The sequence below is a fragment of the Rissa tridactyla genome, chromosome Z (assembly GCF_028500815.1).
Source record: "Rissa tridactyla isolate bRisTri1 chromosome Z, bRisTri1.patW.cur.20221130, whole genome shotgun sequence".
NCBI lineage: Eukaryota > Metazoa > Chordata > Aves > Charadriiformes > Laridae > Rissa > Rissa tridactyla.
In genome coordinates, this window is record NC_071497.1 from 72,408,264 (window position 1) to 72,429,497 (window position 21,234).

The window sequence follows — 21,234 nt, forward strand, 5'->3', positions numbered from 1 at the left end:
CCAGGCAGACCTTATAGCAGCCTTCCAGTGCCTGAAGGGGGCCTACAGGAAGGATGTGGAGGGACTCTTTATGTGGAGGGAGTGTAATGATAGGACACAGGGTAATGGCTTCAAACTGAAAGAGGGTAGATTTAGATTGGCTATCAGTAAGAAATTCTTTACTGTGAGGGTGGTGAGGCACCGGAACAGGTTGCCCAGAGAAGTTGTGGATGCCCCGACCCTGGAGGTGTTCAAGACCAAGCTGGATGGGGCTTTGAGCAATCTGGTCTAGTGGGAGGTGTCCCTGGCCATGCCAAGGGGGTTGGAACTAGATGATCTTTAAGGTCCCTTCCAACCCAAACCATTCTGTGATTCTGTGATTCTATGATAGAGAAGTGCTTCCCGGGACCCTATGGTAGGAGAGCATTCAGAAAGTGAAAGTGTACTGATGACCAAAGAAAGTGAATCACACCTTGTGCTACAAAGGCAGACCAAAAAAGGCCTTTCACTGGTTCCTGCCATCATTAACAGTCCCCTTCACACCACAGAAGTGGAATTAGGCTTCCGCTAATTAATAGGCTTCCACTAACTTTCCACTAACTTCCACTAACGTTCCCAAGTGCAAACACAGGGTTTTGTCAAAGGACAGAGCACACGTGCACTTAGCATCCCTGCAGTCTTCCTGGGACATTTCAGAAAGCCTGAAACCTAATATTTATGTACTTTGCTGCCCTGTGCACCTGTAATAAAGTTGTTCTTGGTGGAAGATCTGATGCTACTGCCTCACTGTGGGAACAGCAGGAACCTTCATCAAGAGCTATCAGAAATCAGGAAATCCTTAGCAGGCAGAGCAATTCCTCAGAAGCTGCACATGCAAACAGTCCTGGTTAAAAAAATGAAAAGAGGATAGGCCCAGGAAAACCTACCATAATCTGAGATTTAACCCTCAGTGTGGCCAGACATGCTGACCAAGCATCTTTCCAGTACAGTTACTATTCTGCATCTGACAAACGGATTTTTTTCTTAACATCAGAATCCTCCCTGTCCTGTCAGTAAGTCTCTTTCATAAATAGCTCATATAGCCTGTGGAAGCCTTATTGATCTCCTTCCTCTTCAATCCTCTTTAGAAGATCATTATTAAATATGAATGAATATAAATGAATATAAAATTTTGTCTAATTCCCACTTTAAATGTACTCACAACCTATTTATATCCATTTGATTTCAATCCTTTATTTTTTAGTATAAATAATCATTCTTTCCTGATACTTACAGGCTTGCCACAGCCAATTTCATGTCCACTTTCTTAAGTTAGACAAGACAAGCTTTTAGTGCCCTTTCAGAAGCTAGGAAGTCCTTCTACTCATACTAAAAGACTTCACCTGTATCTGCGTCAGTTTAAATTCGTGGTCACTCAACATAGTTAACTAGAACTGCACACAATACTCTAAGCACTCATCACTGTTCCACACACTGTTCTTTTTGTGCATCTCCTAAAATCATTTGCCTACTGTGTACTTGAATCACACATGGTTTTCACATGTGCATGTTAGTGCCTCATACTTACTGTCTCTCTGGCTCAAAGCAAAAATTCTTGTTCTTAGCCCTAAGTATATGACTTTATTATTAAACTTTGGTTGACTTCTACCACTCCAATACACAAAGTCTTCTCGTTCTTCCTGTGTAATGACCTGATTCTCTCCAGTATTAGTAGAACCATTCAGTTTAATACCTCTTCAGATAACGTCGGTATAGGCCTAGCTCTTGAACCAGGTTTCTGACCCAAGTACTGAGCAGAATAAATCATGACTTATGACTGCAGAACACTGCTAGTAATCCCAGTTAAACTCAGGAATTCCCATTCCACTTCTAAACTGATGTTGCTTTAGTGAGCTCCTTGTCTACCTCGCAGTCTTTCTGACAGGTCATATCTTCTCTTGATTCTCATCATTTAAAATCCATCAAAGGACATTATATGAAATACTCTGCTTAAGTCTAGATAGATCAAGTTAATTGTATTACCTTTGCCTAAAATTCCAGTTAAACTTTGTAAAACAGATACTAAATTATTCAGGCATAATCCAACTTTAACAAAACCTACCTTAAATGTAGCTACGTACATCTAATATTTTTTCTTTCAAATTGTTTCTTTTCAAATCTGTTCTTTGAGTTGCATAACGTTGTCCTCAAGCAAATAAGCCTGTAGCTGCCCTAGTAAATTTCTGGTTTATAGAAAACAGATAATAAGTTTGCTAACTGCTACTAGAGGTTATCTGTAGCAGTATTTGCTATTATCTATATAATAGATAATATAGATATATTGCATTGGAAGTTTAACTGAACACCAGTTTTGGATTTACAGCAATGCAGCAATCCTTTCAGTGCTCTAGTACTGAGGTTATGGAGAAATCCTGATTTCATCACAGAATGCAGTTTAAATCTTGCTTGTGACATAGATACTGTATTTTCTGTTACATTACTATCTTCTTTTTTTTTGTCCCCCACTACTTCATACGGAGAAGCTTACTTATTGAAAACTCAAGCAATTTTTTTTGTTTAGTCGTTGGACGTCACCCAATATATACCAGTGCCCCTCTCCCCTGCATGTAGCATGTACTTCATTCCTCTTCTTCCTTCCTTCATCTCCTTTCATTAAGCCTTTTGTTTTATCTTTTTTTGCTAGATCCAGTTCAGTGAGGCTTATAGCCATATGCCCTTTCTTCCTTCATTTTTTGTGCATAGGAAGTCTGCAGCAGTGCAGAACTTTAATATCTGGTTGGACCAGGACAACCCTATTTTTCTGATAATATCAGCTCTGAAGAGCTGAATAGTCAAAGGTTAATTGACAGAAGTATAGTTCAGCTTATTGGAGTAAGAAAATTTTAAACATCCATGAGAAACTGAACCAGAAGGAGACATGCATGAAGCTAGTAGTGAAGCCTGAATATACAAAAATTGAGGAACCCCAAGTATGAAAGACAAAAATATATATATATTTGCCTCTTTAATGCAGGCAAAGGTTACTGAAAACATAACTATATAATTTTCTCAGCAGCATAGACTTGTTTTTCATTATAATCTTGGAGGTCATAAAATAAATGAATGCTCATTCACTGTCATTCGTCCTTCACAGTGGTGCAGTGTATCCCAAACAAACGCTGTTAAAAATTCTGTTAGGTCCCTGATAATATGCAAAACAGGGATTTTGCTGATATCTGTTCCTGTGAAGGCTGGACAGACCACATACACTTTCAAAAAAGGAAGTGCACAGTGAAGGACAAAGAACATTTTTTACTCTCTCTAGTACAGTTCATAATCTTTAGCAGACTTGTGGAGACAGAGAGCCTGAAACTATGGTAAGTACAGAGCTCTATTCATTTACTTTTTATTACATGGACACGTAAGATTTAGTACTAAAACTGCTGTGGTTGTGACTGTAAAACTTTACATGTATTTCTAATAGTTTCAATTCAGTTCCTTGTAGCTGACTTCCTGCTTTTGAGGGCACGAAGAAACTTTTTAGGTTTTTTAGCTCCTTCATCATGTGAACTGGTTCGTATGTGCCTTACTGATTCAGGCGTTCAAAATTAAGGAAGAGAAAACAACTTCTTTCAAGGCTAAGACAACAAATTAATTTGTGTATCTAGAGGAATTCCACAGTCAAGTGTCAATGTGACACCAAACAAGAAATGGAAATGGGTCAAGACTTTTAATTAGATTTCCATAATGCAATTGCACGATCTTATTTTGATTCAGAAGTACTTTGTAACTGAAAAAAAAGGGAAAAAACTCCACTGAAGATTTATGCCTTTATGTGTGAAGATTTATGCCTTTATGTGTAAATCTTCAGCGTAGTTGGGTTTTTTTCACTAATCTGTAGAATTTGTTTCCTTGAAAAGACAGTTTCCTTAAAATACCATACTCCATATAGGTGTCTGGTTTTTATAAGTATTTAATTAATAATTCAAATCAATAATTTCAAGAGAAGTGATTTTACAAATAAATGTTGAAAAGTGTGAAATCTGAATAGCTTTTCAGGCCATATGTGTTCTGGGAAGTAATTTTGAACTCCTGGAGTAGCTTGTATACTTTTATCATGGCACATATGCCCAAATAAAATGATCTTTCCCTGACAGTAGTATTACTAAAGAGGTATTCTTCATTTGAAGCTGTCGATACTGTTTCAAGGGAAAAAAAGGTATCTCATGAAACTTAGAGAGGAACCAAACTACAGAATTCAATATCTTCATGGGGGAAAAGGTCTAACTTTGCCCATTGCAAGAAGCACTTGGAAAATGGTAACGTGAAATAGGATTGAATGCAGAACACCGTTCACATTTAACGATGCTTCACAAAGTTTGGAGGGTTTTAGTTGAGTTTGCTTCTGTTTTACGCAACAATCAAATTCTTCCTGAATCTGAAGCAATGGCCTCAAAGTGTTTACATAAGTAATATTTTTTATATTTAAAATATAAAACAAATATTTCTTATTCTATTTATTTCTGTTGTAATCCCACTGTGTAGAATAAAGTACTAAAGAGTGAAATACTACTTTTGTTTACACAAATAATTTAATTCAAGTCACTCAACTTACTCTGGATTCACATATGGATGAACGGGATCTGAATAGGGCCAAAGGTTCTACCAAACTAGCATCTCGTTGAGCCCTTGCCTGCTGATTTCTCGTTGCCACAGAGATTCTTTTACTTGAGTTAGTCGTTCAGGGGCCCAAATATACATGGAGCCTTTGTATTTGCAAAAATCTACATTAAAACTTACAAGATAAACACACAAATACTCTTCTAGAATGATTCTGCTTTCACGAAAGGGTTTATTTAGAAACTATGTAAATATGCAAATACATTGAACATGAACTTCTGCTGAACACAGAACTTCTGCTGTTGCCCAATGCAGTTTGAAAATAAACAACAATTATCAGTTTCACTTTTTTGTTTAAGTCTTTCCAAAGCTCCAGGTTGTTTTCTCTGAATCCAAATATGAGTGACAATTCAAAGTAATGCAAACCATGAATTCATACGCTTACTGTATTTCCTTGACAATGTTATATATCACTATGGGGAAAGGAGTGCTTTCATCTTCACATCACAGGCAACCCAGAACCCTCACCAAGGAAGCAAATCACAATCTTTGGTCTTTGCTTTGATGTTGTACAGGTGGAAATTAATATCATAGCAATATGAGAAGAGGGGAAAAAATTTTAGAAGGAGAGAAAAACAAGTAACTGAAGAAGGTGGAGTGACAACTAATATAGGGAAGTTTGTTTTCTGGTATTTTTACAGCAGATAGAGGTTGGAATGGTTGGGAAGACAAACTTAATTGTACCAAAAAAGCCAATGAATGTTTTGAACATGAGATTGGGTATAATCTGTACGAGACTGGCTCTGTTTTTAGTGCATACAGGAAGAGATGGAAGGAACAGAGCTAGATCTGCGGAATCCCAAAATCCAAATGAGGACCAAAACATAGAATTCAGTATTTCATTTACGACCATCATAACAGAGCCAAGTTTAAACCAAAACACCTAGATACAATATCAGATGAAAAAATACTAGAACTACAATTATAGCTGCTAGGCACGTGTAGCTTCATGTGAGATTGAAGCTGATGAACACAAAGGAAAAAGGCTGCATTTTGCTTTGGCTTCAAGCCAAGACAAGCTGTGTTGATTTCTGACCTAGAGAAATAGCTCTTAGTATGCCTGTCTTCTTGCAGTGATACTGGTAATTCTCAGATATACTATAACAAGCAAAAGAACTTTTGAGACATGACAATTCAGATAAATCTTCTGATGCAGATATGGCCAACCAAGGAACTTGGTTCATCTATTTGGATCTACCATTTGGTGTTTGTTTTGGTTTGGTTTGGTTGGTTTTTGTTTTGGTGTTTTTTTTTTTAATAAAGGAAAAGAAAAGAACTTAAAGAACTTAAAGAACACCCAGAAAAACAAGGAGAACTGCTGGGATCCATTTAGTCGTAACATCCAGATAGAGCTAGAACAGCAGTTAAAAAGTGAGGTGCAGCATATTTTCCCAGTGTCTTAGTTTGGAAGGCATGCACGTTGCCTCATCAGTGTTACTAACTTCACATTTAAATTGTGTCAGACTCTGTCATTCACCTTATTTGACTAAAGACAAAAAGTCTCCATGCAGGCAATTCCCGGGGAACAGCTACATTACCGTAACTTGCCCTGAAATAACTCAGTCAGGGCTCAGTGCTTTTTTTCTGTAGCATTCATCTTGGAAAGGGTTTTTTCTTCTTCCAGGATAGTCAAAATACATTAATCCTTTGGGATCAAATTTTTGTCACACAAAAAACATGGACATTTAGTGACATGATCTCCTTTAATGGATGTTCAGAAAAAGCTTCTTCCTATTCACAACTTTTTACATTGTACATTATATGGCAATTCTGGGAGCTGACACTGAAACCCATACTCCTAACTGCCAGGAAGGTACTCACAACCCTCTCCATCTGTTCTTTAATGAAGGAAGTGCCTCCTTGGCTTATTCTTTTGAAAGAGAGGGCCTAAGTATGCACAGCCAAAAGTGGAATAAGGCACTTATCCTTACACAGGATTATGGTGTATAAAGTGACAGAGAGGAGTGAGAAATATATTAAAGGTTATCACAGAGCTACGGGTATTTGTTTCTTGATATGCTTGCTAAGATTAGTTACTGCAATGTTTTTGTGTAAAATTTATCTAATAGCATTTTAAATGTTGCCCTTGTCAACTAAGTCTGTTAGTCTAGTCCTGAAATGTGCCTCCTTCAGCACCTATGCCGATCATTTAGACACCTAGATCACAGAATCATAGAATCACAGAATGGTTTGGGTTGGAAGGGACCTTAAAGATCATCTAGTTCCAACCCCCTTGGCATGGCCAGGGACACCTCCCACTAGACCAGATTGCTTAAAGCCCCATCCAGCCTGGTCTTGAACACCTCCAGGGTCGGGGCATCCACAACTTCTCTGGGCAACCTGTTCCGGTGCCTCACCACCCTCACAGTAAAGAATTTCTTACTGATAGCCAATCTAAATCTACCCTCTTTCAGTTTGAAGCCATTACCCTGTGTCCTATCATTACACTCCCTCCACATAAAGAGTCCCTCCACATCCTTCCTGTAGGCCCCCTTCAGGCACTGGAAGGCTGCTATAAGGTCTGCCTGGAGCCTTCTCTTCTCCAGGCTGAACAACCCCAACTCTCTCAGCCTGTCCTCATAGCATAGGTGCTCCAGCCCTCTGATCATCTTCGTGGCCCTCCACTGGACCTGTTCCAACAGGTCCATGTCCTTCTTGTGCTGAGGACCCCAGTGCTGGACGCAGTACTGCAGGTGGGGTCTCACCAGAGCAGAGTAGAGGGGCAGAATCACCTCGCTCGACCTGCTGGCCATAGATCCACCATTTAGGAAGAATTTTCAAAGATGATATTCATCTGCCACTTAACTCTGCATGCCTTATGGGAATGTCCACACTGCAGAATGCAAACCTATTTAGAGATACACAAGGAGTTATACCAGATCATAATCTCCATTAACTGGAGATGTAACATTGACTAGGACTTGGGACAACATTTTCGTGAAACACAAGGAATGGAGAAATTCTTCTAAAGAGGAGAGGTTTCTACATCTACATCCAGCACAGCATGGAAGAGCATATCAGCCTTCAGTCAGTTGAACTTGCCTTTTCTTACATACTTTCCCAGGGCTAACTCACTTGCCCAAGTTAAGTGGCCCAGCTGAGATGCTGGTTTCTAAGAATCTCTGTCTTTCCCCTTATATTGCAGGAAAGGCCTAGACTGAAAAAAAAATCCATTATAAGATAGACAGCCAAGGGTTTGAACACCTCCATAAGGAGCAGCGTAAAATTTTGTGTGTTTAAGAATGCCATTCTAATGCAGCCTCTGCTCTACATTAGATTTTAAAATTGTAGCATTCCATCAGTACGTCATTCCCCATTTAAAAGGGCTTCTGCCTCATTCCATCAGGTTCACAAATGAGGTAATCTTCTCCATCTCATCAGATTTTGCAGGCCCATTTAGAAAGGACTGCTGCATCACCTTCATGTCAATGGTTCAATTGTTCAGTGACCAAAACAGACATGTTGGAAAGAGGTATCTCTGGTCATGTCATAAAAAAAACTAAGCAGCGTTTGGAGCAGTGCATTGAAATTGGCTCTACCCACTTCTAAGTGAGTGCTGTAATTACTAGGCTAGAGAGATGCTTTACCCTTTTCTGAACTGAAGAATCCTCACAACTTTCACCCAAAGCAAATCACCATCAAAACAGAGATGGAAAATTCTACCATCACCCATTAATCACCTTTGGTTTGGTGTTTGGGGAACTCTCACAAGAGCTGTGGGTTTCACAAACTTTGGGCTGTGTTTTCTGTAAACTATGTACAAGTAAATGAAAGTAAAGAGTGCCTGACCATTTTTAAAACGAAAGGACTCCATTTCTCCAAGCACAGGGATGCCTCTATTTCTCCTCTGGCATGGGCAGAAACAGGAATATGAAGGATATAAGGTCATCACAACACATTTTAAGACCAGTAGTTTCACCAGACAAAAAAAAAATAAAAGAAAGCCCTTGTCTTTCAGTGTAGTATTTTACAGCCAACTTTTGTGTATCAATGGAGTCCTACTGATTCTGCACAGGAACACATGACAGTTGATTATATGTCAGGCTGAAGGTCTAACCACACTCAGAAGGGTCATTCTCACAAGCAACCCTGTGTGAAGGGACCTCTTCCTTCCTGCAAAGATCACTGAGCTCACTGGGCTTCAGATAGGCACAGAAGACCAGCAGATCCAACTGTGTTGTATAACTAGGAACACAGCAGATTTTGAAATTGATTTGTGCAGGGCTAAAATAATACAATGTTCAGGATACTATTGTCTTCGTGAGTCAGGCACAATTTTCTGTCTGTCAAGCTGAAGTGGAGCATAAGAAGTAGAGAAACACCAAGAGAGAATTTTTCTCCCTGATCTTTAGGCTACTTTCAAAAACCGTTATAAATGAACATCTGTCCCAATGAAATCCAAAAATGCTTTTCTGTTCACTGTATAAGACAGCAGGGAAAATATTGTGATGGTAAGGATAAGCAAGCAATGGACCACAGTGCTCAATGACAGTTATGCTCTGTGCATACATAATGCCCAGTGATGCTTCTAGATTGGCACTGCACCCAGAATGCCCCAAACTCTGGCATCTTAGTTATTCTACAGTGTCTTACTGCCAATTGAGAGCCCCATGATATTACTGCAATGTGTGAATGAGAGCCCCATGATATCATTAATGAAAACTGATTGGCAAGCCAGGACTTGCTACATGCAGCCGTGTCTGTGCTCAGCCCACTCAGACAGGAATCAGGCAACATCTTGGCCTATTTAAGAGTTATTTAAGAGTGGAATGAACTCCAACATTCTCCACCCCTGTACTTTGCAACCTGGGTAAAACACAGACTTGCACAGACTCCTAAAATACAGAACTATACCTTTGCTGAACCTTCATATGACTTTCATCCCTTAGTGTTTTTCCTGTTCCTGGGCCAGGGGGAAGCTAAGATAGGAAAATGTGTTAAGTATGTAAATTAGACAAAGATAAATAACATTCATAAACAAATGTAAATCTGAAGCTCAAACAGAACATACTATGTTTATTTATTTCACCCTAAGACACAAAATTACCCCAATCTTTCTCTGTGCCACCTGAACTATAACATGAAAAATGTTGGATTTTATGTGTCAGCTTCTCCTACTTTAACAAAGAATAGGTTACACAAGTTATTGCAGGGCTCACAGCTCTCTTACTCCAGTGCTGCTAAGATATCTGCTTTTTTAAAAGCACGAAAGTTGTTTGAGGGAATTGGAAAAAAAAACACTGGAACACTTTGCTTTCAAGAGGAAGCTTCCACAACTTGGTTCCTTTTCTTAAAAATATGTTTGGTCACCATTTCTTAAAGCTATTGCCTTTCTCCGCAGTCACAGTCAAAGGTGGGAATTAGCAACATTTGCCCTAATATCCTTTTTCTTTTCATAACAGATTCCTATTTGAATATTTTTATTGATATTATTTAGTCATTTATTCCAGACCTGTCTCATGTAAGCATATTGTGAATGTCTCCTGATTAAGACAAATAACACAAGGATATCTAAAGATGCATTTTTTTGTTGTTATTGTAAGTTGTAAGTACAAAGTTTTAATATTTATCAGTAAGTCATCTCTACTTGAATCAACAGTCTGGGATTAAGAACCTGACGGGATTCATGGGTCCATTTCAGTAAAAAGTCATGTTTTTTAGCTATTTTTTCTTACGAAGAGAACATTCATACTGTTTTGTATTCTAATTAAGAGAACCCAACAAACTAAAAAGGAATAAAAGCAATTCTCCATCAGAGTTCAGGACTCTTAACAGGAAAAATCTGAAATGAACCAAAATAGCAGCTGCCTTCAGCAGTATCACTCAATGCAAAAGTTGGGAGTACACAGAAAATTAAGAACAGAAAAATTACACAGGAATGTACAAAAAGAAAGCCTCTCCCATGTTCTTGCACTGAAGTTGTGAACAATGGCCCCCAACTTGTCATGTCATCACTGAAAGGTGTGGAAAATTCATGAGAACAATTTATCACACATCCTTAAAAATTGGATACATAAGAAATTTGCCAAATTCAATCCATAAATATTGGCAAAATACTTTTTTGAACCATTGGGGGGTGCTTACATTTTCACAGAAAAAGTGGGGATCAGAGGATCTTGTTCAACTTGGATTTGCAACTATAACTGGGTGCTCCTTTCACTTCTGCTGTCGCATCTCTAACAGTTTTTCTTCCCATTAGTCACTTGTGTAACAAAGTTTTGGAGAAGTGTCACAACCTCTACAATACCATGACCCTTGCCTAAACCTCTGAGGGCATCTCCATTTTGATTCTAAAGATGAATCATAGGGAGAGTGGTTTTCTTATTCTCCTCAGAGAAGAAAAATATTTGGAAATCATGTCCCCAGGCTCTCACTTACTTCTCCTGTATAAAGCCTCTCAAAACAACAATTTAGCCAAAACCAAAAACTGCTCCATCCCTTAGTAATTTTTTTAACTATTTTCCAAATCCTTTTGACAATCCCTTTTTATGTCGTAAAGTGTTTACAGGCCCTGCAGTTTATCCCACAGTGGTCCTGTCTCTACGACTGGTCCCACTTGATCCTTTTTGGGCCTCAGTCTCTAATTCATTCATTATTCCACCACTAAGTTTCCATTGATCGGAATGTTTGCTTACATGACATGAGTTTTCAATCAAATCTCTTTTCTTCAGCCTCTAAGAGCAGTTGCTAGGACTCAAATTTATGCACTAGCCCATAAGAACAAACAGTCAATACATGGACCTCCCTTAGCCAACTACTGCTGCCTTTCTTCTTCCTGCTACTCTTCTACCCACCACAGTCAGTAGCTGTCCTGTTCCCCACAATAAAAGTATCCTGTGCAATTGATGATCTACTCAATGGCCCATTCTTTAATGGATGCCGACCCAGCAGACTGGCCTTACCTTTCAATTTAGCAACAAATATGGCAGTATGACCCTGCACAACAACAAAATGGAAAATTTTATTTTCCCCATACACTTTAGCCCTTGGAGCAGAAAGGCTGGTATATGATGCCTCCTTAATCTGTCATGGCCTGAAGCCTCTGTGAGGAGACAGCAAAATTGAGAGACCCTGTTAAATCTCCCCTTCTCATTCGTACATACCCTATAAACAGCAGATGCAAGTGCCTGCAAATAATAGGCTGGGTAAGTAACTGAATTTGCATTAATAAAGTTAAGAAACCAGCTTTAACTTCTCTGCCTTTTAGGCAAGGCAGCAGGCAGGCACTGAGCACACATAACAGCAACAACCACAATCCAAATAGTCAAAACCCAACTGAAGAATGCTCTGAGCAATCTAGGGATGTTAGCCCTGCTCTGAGCAGACAGTTGGACAAGATGACTTCCAGAGGTCCCTCCCTATCTAAATTATGCTCCAAGGATATGATTTGTAATGGGAGTGGCTCCTCCATTAGAGGTCACTGTTGTGCAAGCACCCGGGAATGACACCATGGAAAACATACGCACACAGTAGTTGTATAGAGAAAGTGATGCATGAATTAGGGTTCCCTTCTGCGCAGTAGCTGAAGTGTGAGATCCATCTGGCAGTAGGGCAGGTGTATGATGGAAAAGGGGATGCATGGCCCACTTACCTCTCAGGTTTCCCAAGTGTCTTATTCCAAGTATGGGATAAAAGGAGGAAAAGTGAAGTTAGCAGAGAAAAATGAGTCTTGGCAAAAGACAGGAGAGTAGGGCAGGAAGGAAGAAGTATTCTTTTTGAAAGAAGAAAATCTGCGTGTACCAGCAAGGCTTCAGAATACGGGGCTTGTGTACATCTCTGCCTAAGCTGACTTTACAAAAGGACTCTCAGCAGTTGGGAAACTGATCCTGGTTTTCTGCTGTGATTGTCAGAGACACAGATGAATGCATTCTTATTTAACCTAACTTTTAATTTCTTTTGTTTATGGGTTTATATCACAGTTTAACCAGTTACTTTAAAGCCAACAGGCTTTGTGACCAACCTGATATCACCTGGTACGGATCAGGGATCAAAATTTGTTGATAAGTCAAAATAAACTTTTTTAAAAGTCCTAAAGGATCAGGCCATAGAAAGGATGTTAGGCATTATGCAAATCCTAGACAGAAGAGCTTAGGAAAATTTTTGTTGAAACATTCTTTTTAAAGATGTTTGGATTAAACTGGGTTTTCATTTTTAAACGTCATTGTCTTTGATTAAGACTCCCATGGGAACATTTCTGAAGTTATTTTTTGTTTTGAAATGTTTATGCTGTGGGAGCATGCTCTTTGTTTTTATTGAAGCCACATCATTGTCTTTGTTACTGATGTCAGGAATTGTACTAAACTAAGAAATCATATAAAGGGCTGCGTTTATTTTTAATTAAACTTTAATATTCTGGATTGAACATTTTTCCAGACGCCTGATTTCATGTCTGACAATCCTTGCAAATGTGTTGCTCACACAAGAAAATTCACACTAAAGAATGTGAGATTGCTTACATGAAAGCAATTTTGATGTTTGACCAGTTCTGCGACTGGTCAGATTGTGCAGGAAGAAAAGTATAAAAAAAGAACAAAAGGTTCATATGGGAGACCTTGCAGTGTGGCAGTGGTTGGAAGGTGGGAACAAGAAAGATTCTGCCCATGTGTAGCACAGAAATTACTCTATGTTTCTATGTTGCCCGTTCCACTCTAACCGGCCAAGCTGTCCCAAAGATATGTTCAAAGGGTGTGTTCCTACCTTCCTTTTCCTCCACTGCAACAGCAGTTTAGGGACTCCTCACCCAACCACTCCTCTAATGCAGTTACTCTAATCCTGTGTTTCTTTGTATTGATGGTACAAATGCTGTGCCCTGTAACCTCAACCAGTGAAATAATCTGGATGACCTCTCCCATGCCCCAGTCCCTTTTCTTTTCTCTCATTTTCTTTCCTTCCCTTGAGTATTGTTAATCTGTATTTTTTCAATGGCACATGATAGAGAACAGACTTCAAGTTCCATAGAAGCAAACCTGAGGGGAGGTGGGTGAGGCACCTTTATATACTGCAGCGAAAAATAGTACAGGTCGTTACGCATGCTTCTAGCCTTTTAGGGAAATATTTTTAAATTGTAATTTTTAGGTGTCCCATGCTCCATATCAACACTGAGAATGTATTACTTCCTCAGAATGTACAACCAGTTGGGGTGCCTGAACACCATGACAGCATAGGCTCATTTTTTCTATTGTGAATTTTCCACTGATGTGATTAAACTGTTGACTTACAGGAGGAGTTGCAGAAACGGTGCATAGGATGTGTGGCAAACAGGTGAACGATGATTTATAAATAAGTAGAATGGGTCTGCAGCAAGAAAGAATGCATGTCAGGCCTACATGGGGGATTCCTAAACTGCACAGTGGCAGCAGCTGGACGTGAAATGTGCCCTTGTCTTCCTTCCCCCACTCTTCTATCATAGATTTTCTCTTCCACAATCCAGACCCTTATTTTACATCCTCATCCTCCCACCTGACACCACACACAAACTGGGATCCCAATCTGTTCCCTACCTCCTTAAAACACAGCTTTATGTCTACCAAAAAAAACTTTACTGCATCCTGTCACAGACTCCTGTTTCACTGCTTTGACCTCAATCCTGCACTCTCAGCCAGCTCTCAGAATCTCTGCACTGACTGAACTCATGGAGCAGACCAAGAAACAGGGAGCTGGTGGTCCATCCACAGAGTCCAGCAAATAATGGCTGATCAGCTGGTGGGCAGTAACTGCCTGTGTGAAGGTTCTCTTCAGCCAAGTGATAAGCACGCTAATTACTTGCATGGAGGCACTTTATCCTGCAGTTCAGGTGTGGAGGAGGAAGCATTCCAACAGAACCAACTGCAAACAAAACCGAGAGTCACTGCTATCACAGAATCATAGAACAGGCCAGGCTGGAAGGGACCTCAGAAGATCATCTGGTCCAACCCTCAGTGATGGATCTCATTTTGAAGTAGTTCACAAACTGCTAATAGCACACATCACTTTTCATCATCTGCTCTGTGTGTGTTTGCACTGCTTGTGAACTGTGAGAGCAGAGAATCTACAGAGAGGTCATCAAATGCTTTTGAAGGACAAAATGCATGAAAATGCTTAGCATCTTTCCCTTTCTGGCCTTTGCAAATTAGCTGGATCTACTAGAATCAGCAGTATTTTTCAATTTCTGAATGTAAAGAGCAAGAAACTGAAAAAACTTTGTAGGAGATAGACACAAATATCTGAATCTGTATTAATTGTACTTGAAGTTGTGAAGCCTTGCTAAAATTAGTTCATGTTGTATACATTTCTCATCTGTTGAGAAGTTTGCCATTAAAAGGTTAAGGACATAGTAGAGATTTTTGTAAACACCCCCCAGTGCAAAGCAGTATATTAGTTAAAAAAAGAGACATTACAGAATGATATCAGAGATCTCAGTGTTACATGGTGCCTCACCCAGGTGAGTATGATGTTTGGTGCACTTGTATTATTCCTAGCACAAGAGCAAAAGCAAAGGAGCTCCAGCCTGGAAAGAAGAGAGTTTTCCTTCCTTATCCAGCTCTCCCGAGAGTCAACAAGACTTGCATGAGAAAGTAATTATCTATTTTCTGAAACCTGCTAATGATATACACACAAAAATACATACTCCTTAGCTGTGTGACTGCCTGGGAAAACTGACTTGGCAAAATAAGCCAAGAAGGTGGTATTACAACATAGATAAAATTTCTACTCTATAAATCAGGTTAAACTGTAAAGCGCTGATTTTTTTTTTTTAATTTGGCCTTTCCCCCTTCGTGTTTTAGAATATAAAAATAATTGTAATACAGCATATATTTTAACTAAAAAGTTAAAATTCAAGACCATGAGAAGAGACTCTAAAATTATTAGCTGCAATTATACTAAATAATACTAATTATCACACACACACTGTGAAAGGATGCAGGGTCAGAATGGTGAAAGATTCATGGCAACTGAGAATTTACCTTGAGCCTTCATTTTCTCTGTTTCAGATGTTTTCAAATTTAGCCCTACCCATGACAGATATTTTCTTGAGAGCATATAAAGTACAGAAAGATGACAATTGCATTTCATTAAAATTCATTTTTGTCTTAACTTCATCAGGGATTGCTTGACTTAGCAAAATGGACCATGAAAATCTGGTTTTGAATTTATTATTTCTTCTAAGCAAACATCTTTTTAAAGCAAAAGCAGCCTGATCACCTCTGGTATGATTCAGGCAGTAGCTACCAAATGTAGGTCTGATCTTCAACTTATTAAAAGGAAAAGACTGAAGAGCTGTTCGAAAGAAATCATAGGACATTAACAGAGCCTAAATGGCTCTCACCTGAAACCTTTTCTTCAGAGGTTTAAGGAGGAGATTTTGAAAGGTAAAGGCCCTTTGCTACCCACTTCCCAGAGAAAGCTCATGATAACAGAGCTATATGATACCTGAAGAGGCACAAACATCAGCTGCCAGAGCTCTGTGCCCCCATAAGCTTGTGCAGAAGGGCAAAGAGTGAGAGCAGGACCTTGCCTGGAGCTAGGACACTTTTTAGGAAATATCAGTTTATTTTTTGCTTCTCTGAACTGAAAACAGATGAGAACCGAAGAGCTGCTGGGGGTTTAACATACGAGAGGGCAGGAAAGGAGGTTGTTAAGTTTGAGTGTGAAAGCATGGGGTGTCCAGAGAGATCCCTCTCTCCCTGCCACAGGGTTTGCACAATTCCTATCAAGGTATTTGCATGTTCTTGCACAATTTTTTGCCTCCCAGGCAGAGAAGAATGTGTTGTGGAGAAAGGGAAGTCAGGGGTGTTTTGCTAAAGCTGTCTGTTCCTCTTGCTTTTCCACTTCCTCCTAGTATCCGCAGCTGGGGGGATGCCGAGGGGGAAGCCCAGCCAGTGGATAATCCCCTGCCCAACTATTTACACGAGGGTATAAGGAGAGGTAACTGAAGCGACTTCTTCCTTGAGAAAGCTGTTTCCTCACTCTCTTCCCACCCAGTCTCCCCTTGCCCCAGTGCAGGCTCCCTCTCTTCTCCCCTGCTCTCCCTGGTGACAGCAGCTGCTAAGATGGCTGCCCCCTTGCTCTCAGGCTTGCACTGGCTCCAGCCAGCCCTGGGTCCCTCCATGACAGGCTGAGCCCCAGCAGGGAAGCACAGAGTGAGTCAGGGCCCCATGGGCTGATGGTGAGGAAGGCAGGACACAGACACGGCCACTGCCGAGGGACACGGGGGAGCAGGGCTGAGGGAGAACAACATCATGAGGACAGGCAAAAGGCTACCCACACTCCCCCGCTGCCAGAGCTCCTTTCCCCACACAATTGCTTGTGCCCAGCTCCCATTCACCCTCCCATGCTCCTCCATCCTCCCTCTCACCCCAGTCTCTACTGATTTTCACCCATGCACAGCTTCTAGAAACTTCCCAGACAGACAGACTGCCTGCCTGCCTTACCAAGATGCCCACCAGGTCCTCTACACAACCCCATTACCTCAGGCCAGGACGCTTCTGCAAACTCAGCTGTGACAGCTACATGCACATCACCTGTGATTTAGCTCATCAAATCATCTCATCAAGCTACCACTGGTGATCAGCTGTGGCCCTTAATGAGGCACAAGCTGTGGGACGTGAGGGGTGATGGTGCTCTGTGAGTCCTCTCAGCCCATGCTTCACAGGGCTCTGTCGGTGTGCATCAGGGCTCTTGACCACCATGGTGAGATCTGAACTTTCAGGAGGGTTTTCTGGTGCCTGTGGAGGGTTTAGTGAAGGCCTGGCGTTCACATTTGGTCCATCTGGAGCATTTTCTGCCACTACACTGCTTTCAATTCCCCATCAGCTCCTGCTGCTGAACCCAGGAGCACCGACATCAGCAAAACCCACACCGTTTCCTGGGCAAACAAAAAGCCTAATTCAAAAGCCACTTAATCTGAGCCCCCTGCATGAGTGAGCTTTGCAGCAAAATGGGAAGGGCAGAGCCAGTGACACAGCGGGGGCACTGAGGGACACCCCGGGGACAGAGCATGGGGCAGGGAGTGCAGGGCGGTGGAGGTGAGTAATTTGTGGGAATATGACAGTTAATACCTGAACACAAGCTTTGTATTCAAAGAAGAATTGCTTAAGATTTGAGCCAACACAGTGCTTCTAAGGTCAAGTCACAAAAAAGAAAGTCTTTTCGCTTTTTGCATGTAAGATTGTTTTGTATGGCCTTTGCCTCAGCTTTAGATGTACACAGGAAGGACCATGCTCTGGAAGGAGTGATTTATTACAGTCCATACGCACAAGCAGAAAACCAGGAGCTTAACATACACCTGACTGTGATGCTCTGGATTATGCTGAGCTTTCCTCCATGACAGAAAAATGTCCTTCACAAAGCACAGTCAAGGTAGGAAGACTCTGCCAGCCTCATTTGACTTCCTTCTTGAATTTGTCATTTTAACTTTTCTCTAATATAGAAAAATATAAATAGTGGAAACAGATTTCTGTACTCCTTATTCAGACAAATATAAATACAGTAATAATAGTTAACGGGTATAAGATTATAGGGATTGAATTATGACAATTTAAAAGAGCCACAGCATGGACTGAGGAGCTTTCAAGGAATCCTGTGTAGTATGTGTCCACAAAGAGTATCCGTAAAGCCCAGTTGCTCCTGTAAGCGTGACCGTGCACATAAACACAAGAGAATCCTGCTAATTCGCTCATGACCACATCAAATTCTGTCAGAAATACTAAAACCACCTTCAAATGGCAACCCGATGGAAATGCAACAGCACATTTTTCAGGAAGTCTAGCCCTGTGTGCAGACACTAAGATAACAAAGGCTGACACTACAAGAAACGTTCATTCTCATAGCATAGAATCATAGCATTGCCTAGGTTGGAAGGGACCTTTCAGATCATCTAGTTCAACCATCAACCTAACTCTGACAAAAACTATATGTCTAAGCACTGTGTCTACCCACCTTTTAAATAACTCCAGGGATGGTGCCTCAACCAGCTTCCCTGGGCAGCCTGTTCCAATGCTTGATAACCCTTTCAGTGTAAAAATTTTTCCTAATATCCAGTCTAAACCTCCCCTTGTGCAACTTCAGGCCATTTCCTCTTGTCCTATTGCTTGTTTCAGAAGAAACTGACCCCCACCTCTCTACACCCTCCTTTCAGGTAGTTGTAGACAGCACTGGCAGAAGCTCCTGCCAGTGTTCAGGAATATCAAGTTTCTACTGAAAACCAGATATTTTCCAAAGTTATGCTGTAACAGGATCGCTGTGGTGGTGGGGTGGCACTTTTCCCCAGAGCTCCTGACTCTGCAGAATTGCTAAGCAGAACTGCTAAGTCTTTTCCTTGCCCTCTGACGGGGTTCACGTACTTGAAATGTTATCCCCCAGGAGCAGCACGAGATCAGATTGCGTAAATACATACAAAGAGATTATCAACGGCAAAATACATCATTTCTGCTGCTGCTCCTAGTCTGCCACTAGGAGGCAAACGTCCTATGAGAGTGAGGAGGAGGCAGGAAGTCTCAGTGAAAAACCGGTCTAACGACTTTCTGTTGCTGAGCACTCCATGTATGGAACACAACTCCATGTGTGGTATGTTACACATAAACAGAGCAACACTATTCTGACTTAGGAAGGAGATTGTCAAACTTGCTTTAAAGATATTAATGCACCTGTCTGAAGATGCTCTCCTGTGCACTATTTTTTTCCCCCTACATATACATGGTTTAAGGATTACCTGCCCGAGCCATTCTGTCATGCTGTCTCACCTGTTTTGGGATCCTGTAATAGACTAAGATCAGTGAAACGAAGTAGGTTAAAAACAACATGGAAAGAAAAAAAGACATTTTTATTTTGTATCGTGTCACTTCAACAATAGTACTGACATAGCAGTGGAGGTATCAAGACTATGATATTCTTTGTGACCATTGAATTGGAAAGCCAGAGGTGTTCAGATGGGAGTGCCTGACCTTTCAAACCATTTCAGAGCACAGGACAACATCAGTAGATGAAAGATACCTTAAAAAGATGGACTAGCACCTATAGCAGAGAAACTCAGGGGGGGTCGTTTTCTCCCCTTTTTTCTTTCCTCTATTTTTGACAAATTTAATTCCTAAGCAGACACTTTTCCCAAGGGTTCATGGAAACAGAAAGTTGAATAAAGGCTCTGATTCTGATAAAAAAAAATACTTAAAGGCTGCAGTCATAAAAGTTACACATGGGAACAGTATCACACCTTTGCTATGGTGGGATTTAGATGCTGGTTTTGGCCTATACAGAGTCTGGAATGGCATGCTTCTGTGTAAGAAGTCATTATCATTACTGATGTTCTTGTCTTGTTTGAATATAATCTTGTGATTTTGTTGCTGCTGCTGTTGTTTTTCTGAAAAATAAAAAAGGCAAAATATCTATAAGCTGCTTTCAGGCTTGCGGGCCCTGTTCCTTAAAATATTAATTCCTTCAGATTCTTTATTCACCTAAAAATAGCTAATTCCCCCAATCACTCACAAACACCCTTCTCAGAAATAAGTGGAGAAACAAAGATGACCCAGGAAGCTGTTGCACCTGCACATGTAAAATGAAGCATATGATAGGCATTGCAGATGGGCAACTTTCACAGCAATTTCACAGCATAAATGGTTATTTTCATTGTGTTTGTTGCAATTTATATTCTCAGCAGCATTCTATCAGTTAGGGATATATTTATTTCTGTGTATTGGATGAAAGAGAAGATGACAGGAACTGTCTAGCATTCTGAGTTGCAAAGATGAGGTCGTTCTTTGATCATTGCAGGATTTGTTAGCTCTGATACTGTGCACAAACACTTGCAGTGTTGTTTTCCCCTGCAAAATGACTATATTGCTACAGTTAGCACCTCAAAACAGTCATAGAGACTGCCAGATAAAATAGCAACAGTCATAAAGTCTAATCTGCCTTAATATTAATAATAAATGCTTCACCATCAGTGATGATTGCTTATTTTCACAAATAAACATGATTTTATAAATAAAACAGTGTTTAGCAGAATAGCATAAAAAAACTGCATTTCTTCCACTAAAAAAAAAGCAGTGTTATGTAAAACAAAAAAAAAAAGTTACCATTGGTACCATTGGCAAGTGGCAAATATAAAGCATGTGGCAGTGTTTTTAACTCAAAAAAGATCCATCCAGCACTCTACTAAGCTTCTGAACTAGCTAAGATACAAGCTTTTGTAAAATTCAGCTGGAAGTATCACGCACCTCCAATGCTTTATTTTGACACCCAAAAATGTTTCGAAAAATATGAAGAAAGTTGTGCAGAAGGAGAAGTGATAGACAATGAGGAAGAGTCAAACAACCTTGCATGAAGCTCAAAGACACACAATTTTTATTCTGGAATCTCGTCCCCATCCAGAGATCCAGCAACTTCACTGAGCTGTGTTTAGTAGACGGTTCCGCCTTCATGGTTTACCTTCAGCACAAATACAGGTTTAGAATTTCTTGTGAAGCTTGTTTTCTCAATATCGGTTTTCCTACCCTGTACCATCTTTCAAAGTCTTTGATTTCTGTAATGAACTCACAGGCAGAAGGGCAAAAGAAATGTATGATTATAGTTATTTTAAAAAAATATTTCCACATAGCAAAAGCTTTAAACAACTGACCAGCA

At 40.3% G+C, this 21,234-nt stretch overlaps 1 protein-coding gene across 4 annotated transcripts in view; it reads left to right on the top strand.

The window, feature by feature from the left end:
• The first annotated feature begins 3,192 nt into the window (after nt 1-3,192).
• The window catches only part of FYB1 (FYN binding protein 1), a 67,649-nt gene continuing 49,607 nt past the window's right edge, over nt 3,193-21,234 (top strand). For 2 of the 4 annotated variants that reach the window (XM_054185701.1, XM_054185703.1), the window contains exon 1: nt 3,215-3,335. In XM_054185701.1, the coding sequence (XP_054041676.1) occupies nt 3,333-3,335 (3 nt within the window). In that variant the 5' untranslated portion in view covers nt 3,215-3,332. Of the gene's footprint in view, nt 3,336-21,234 lie in introns of all 4 variants that reach the window. The other 2 variants (XM_054185698.1, XM_054185702.1) reach the window with 2 other exon arrangements.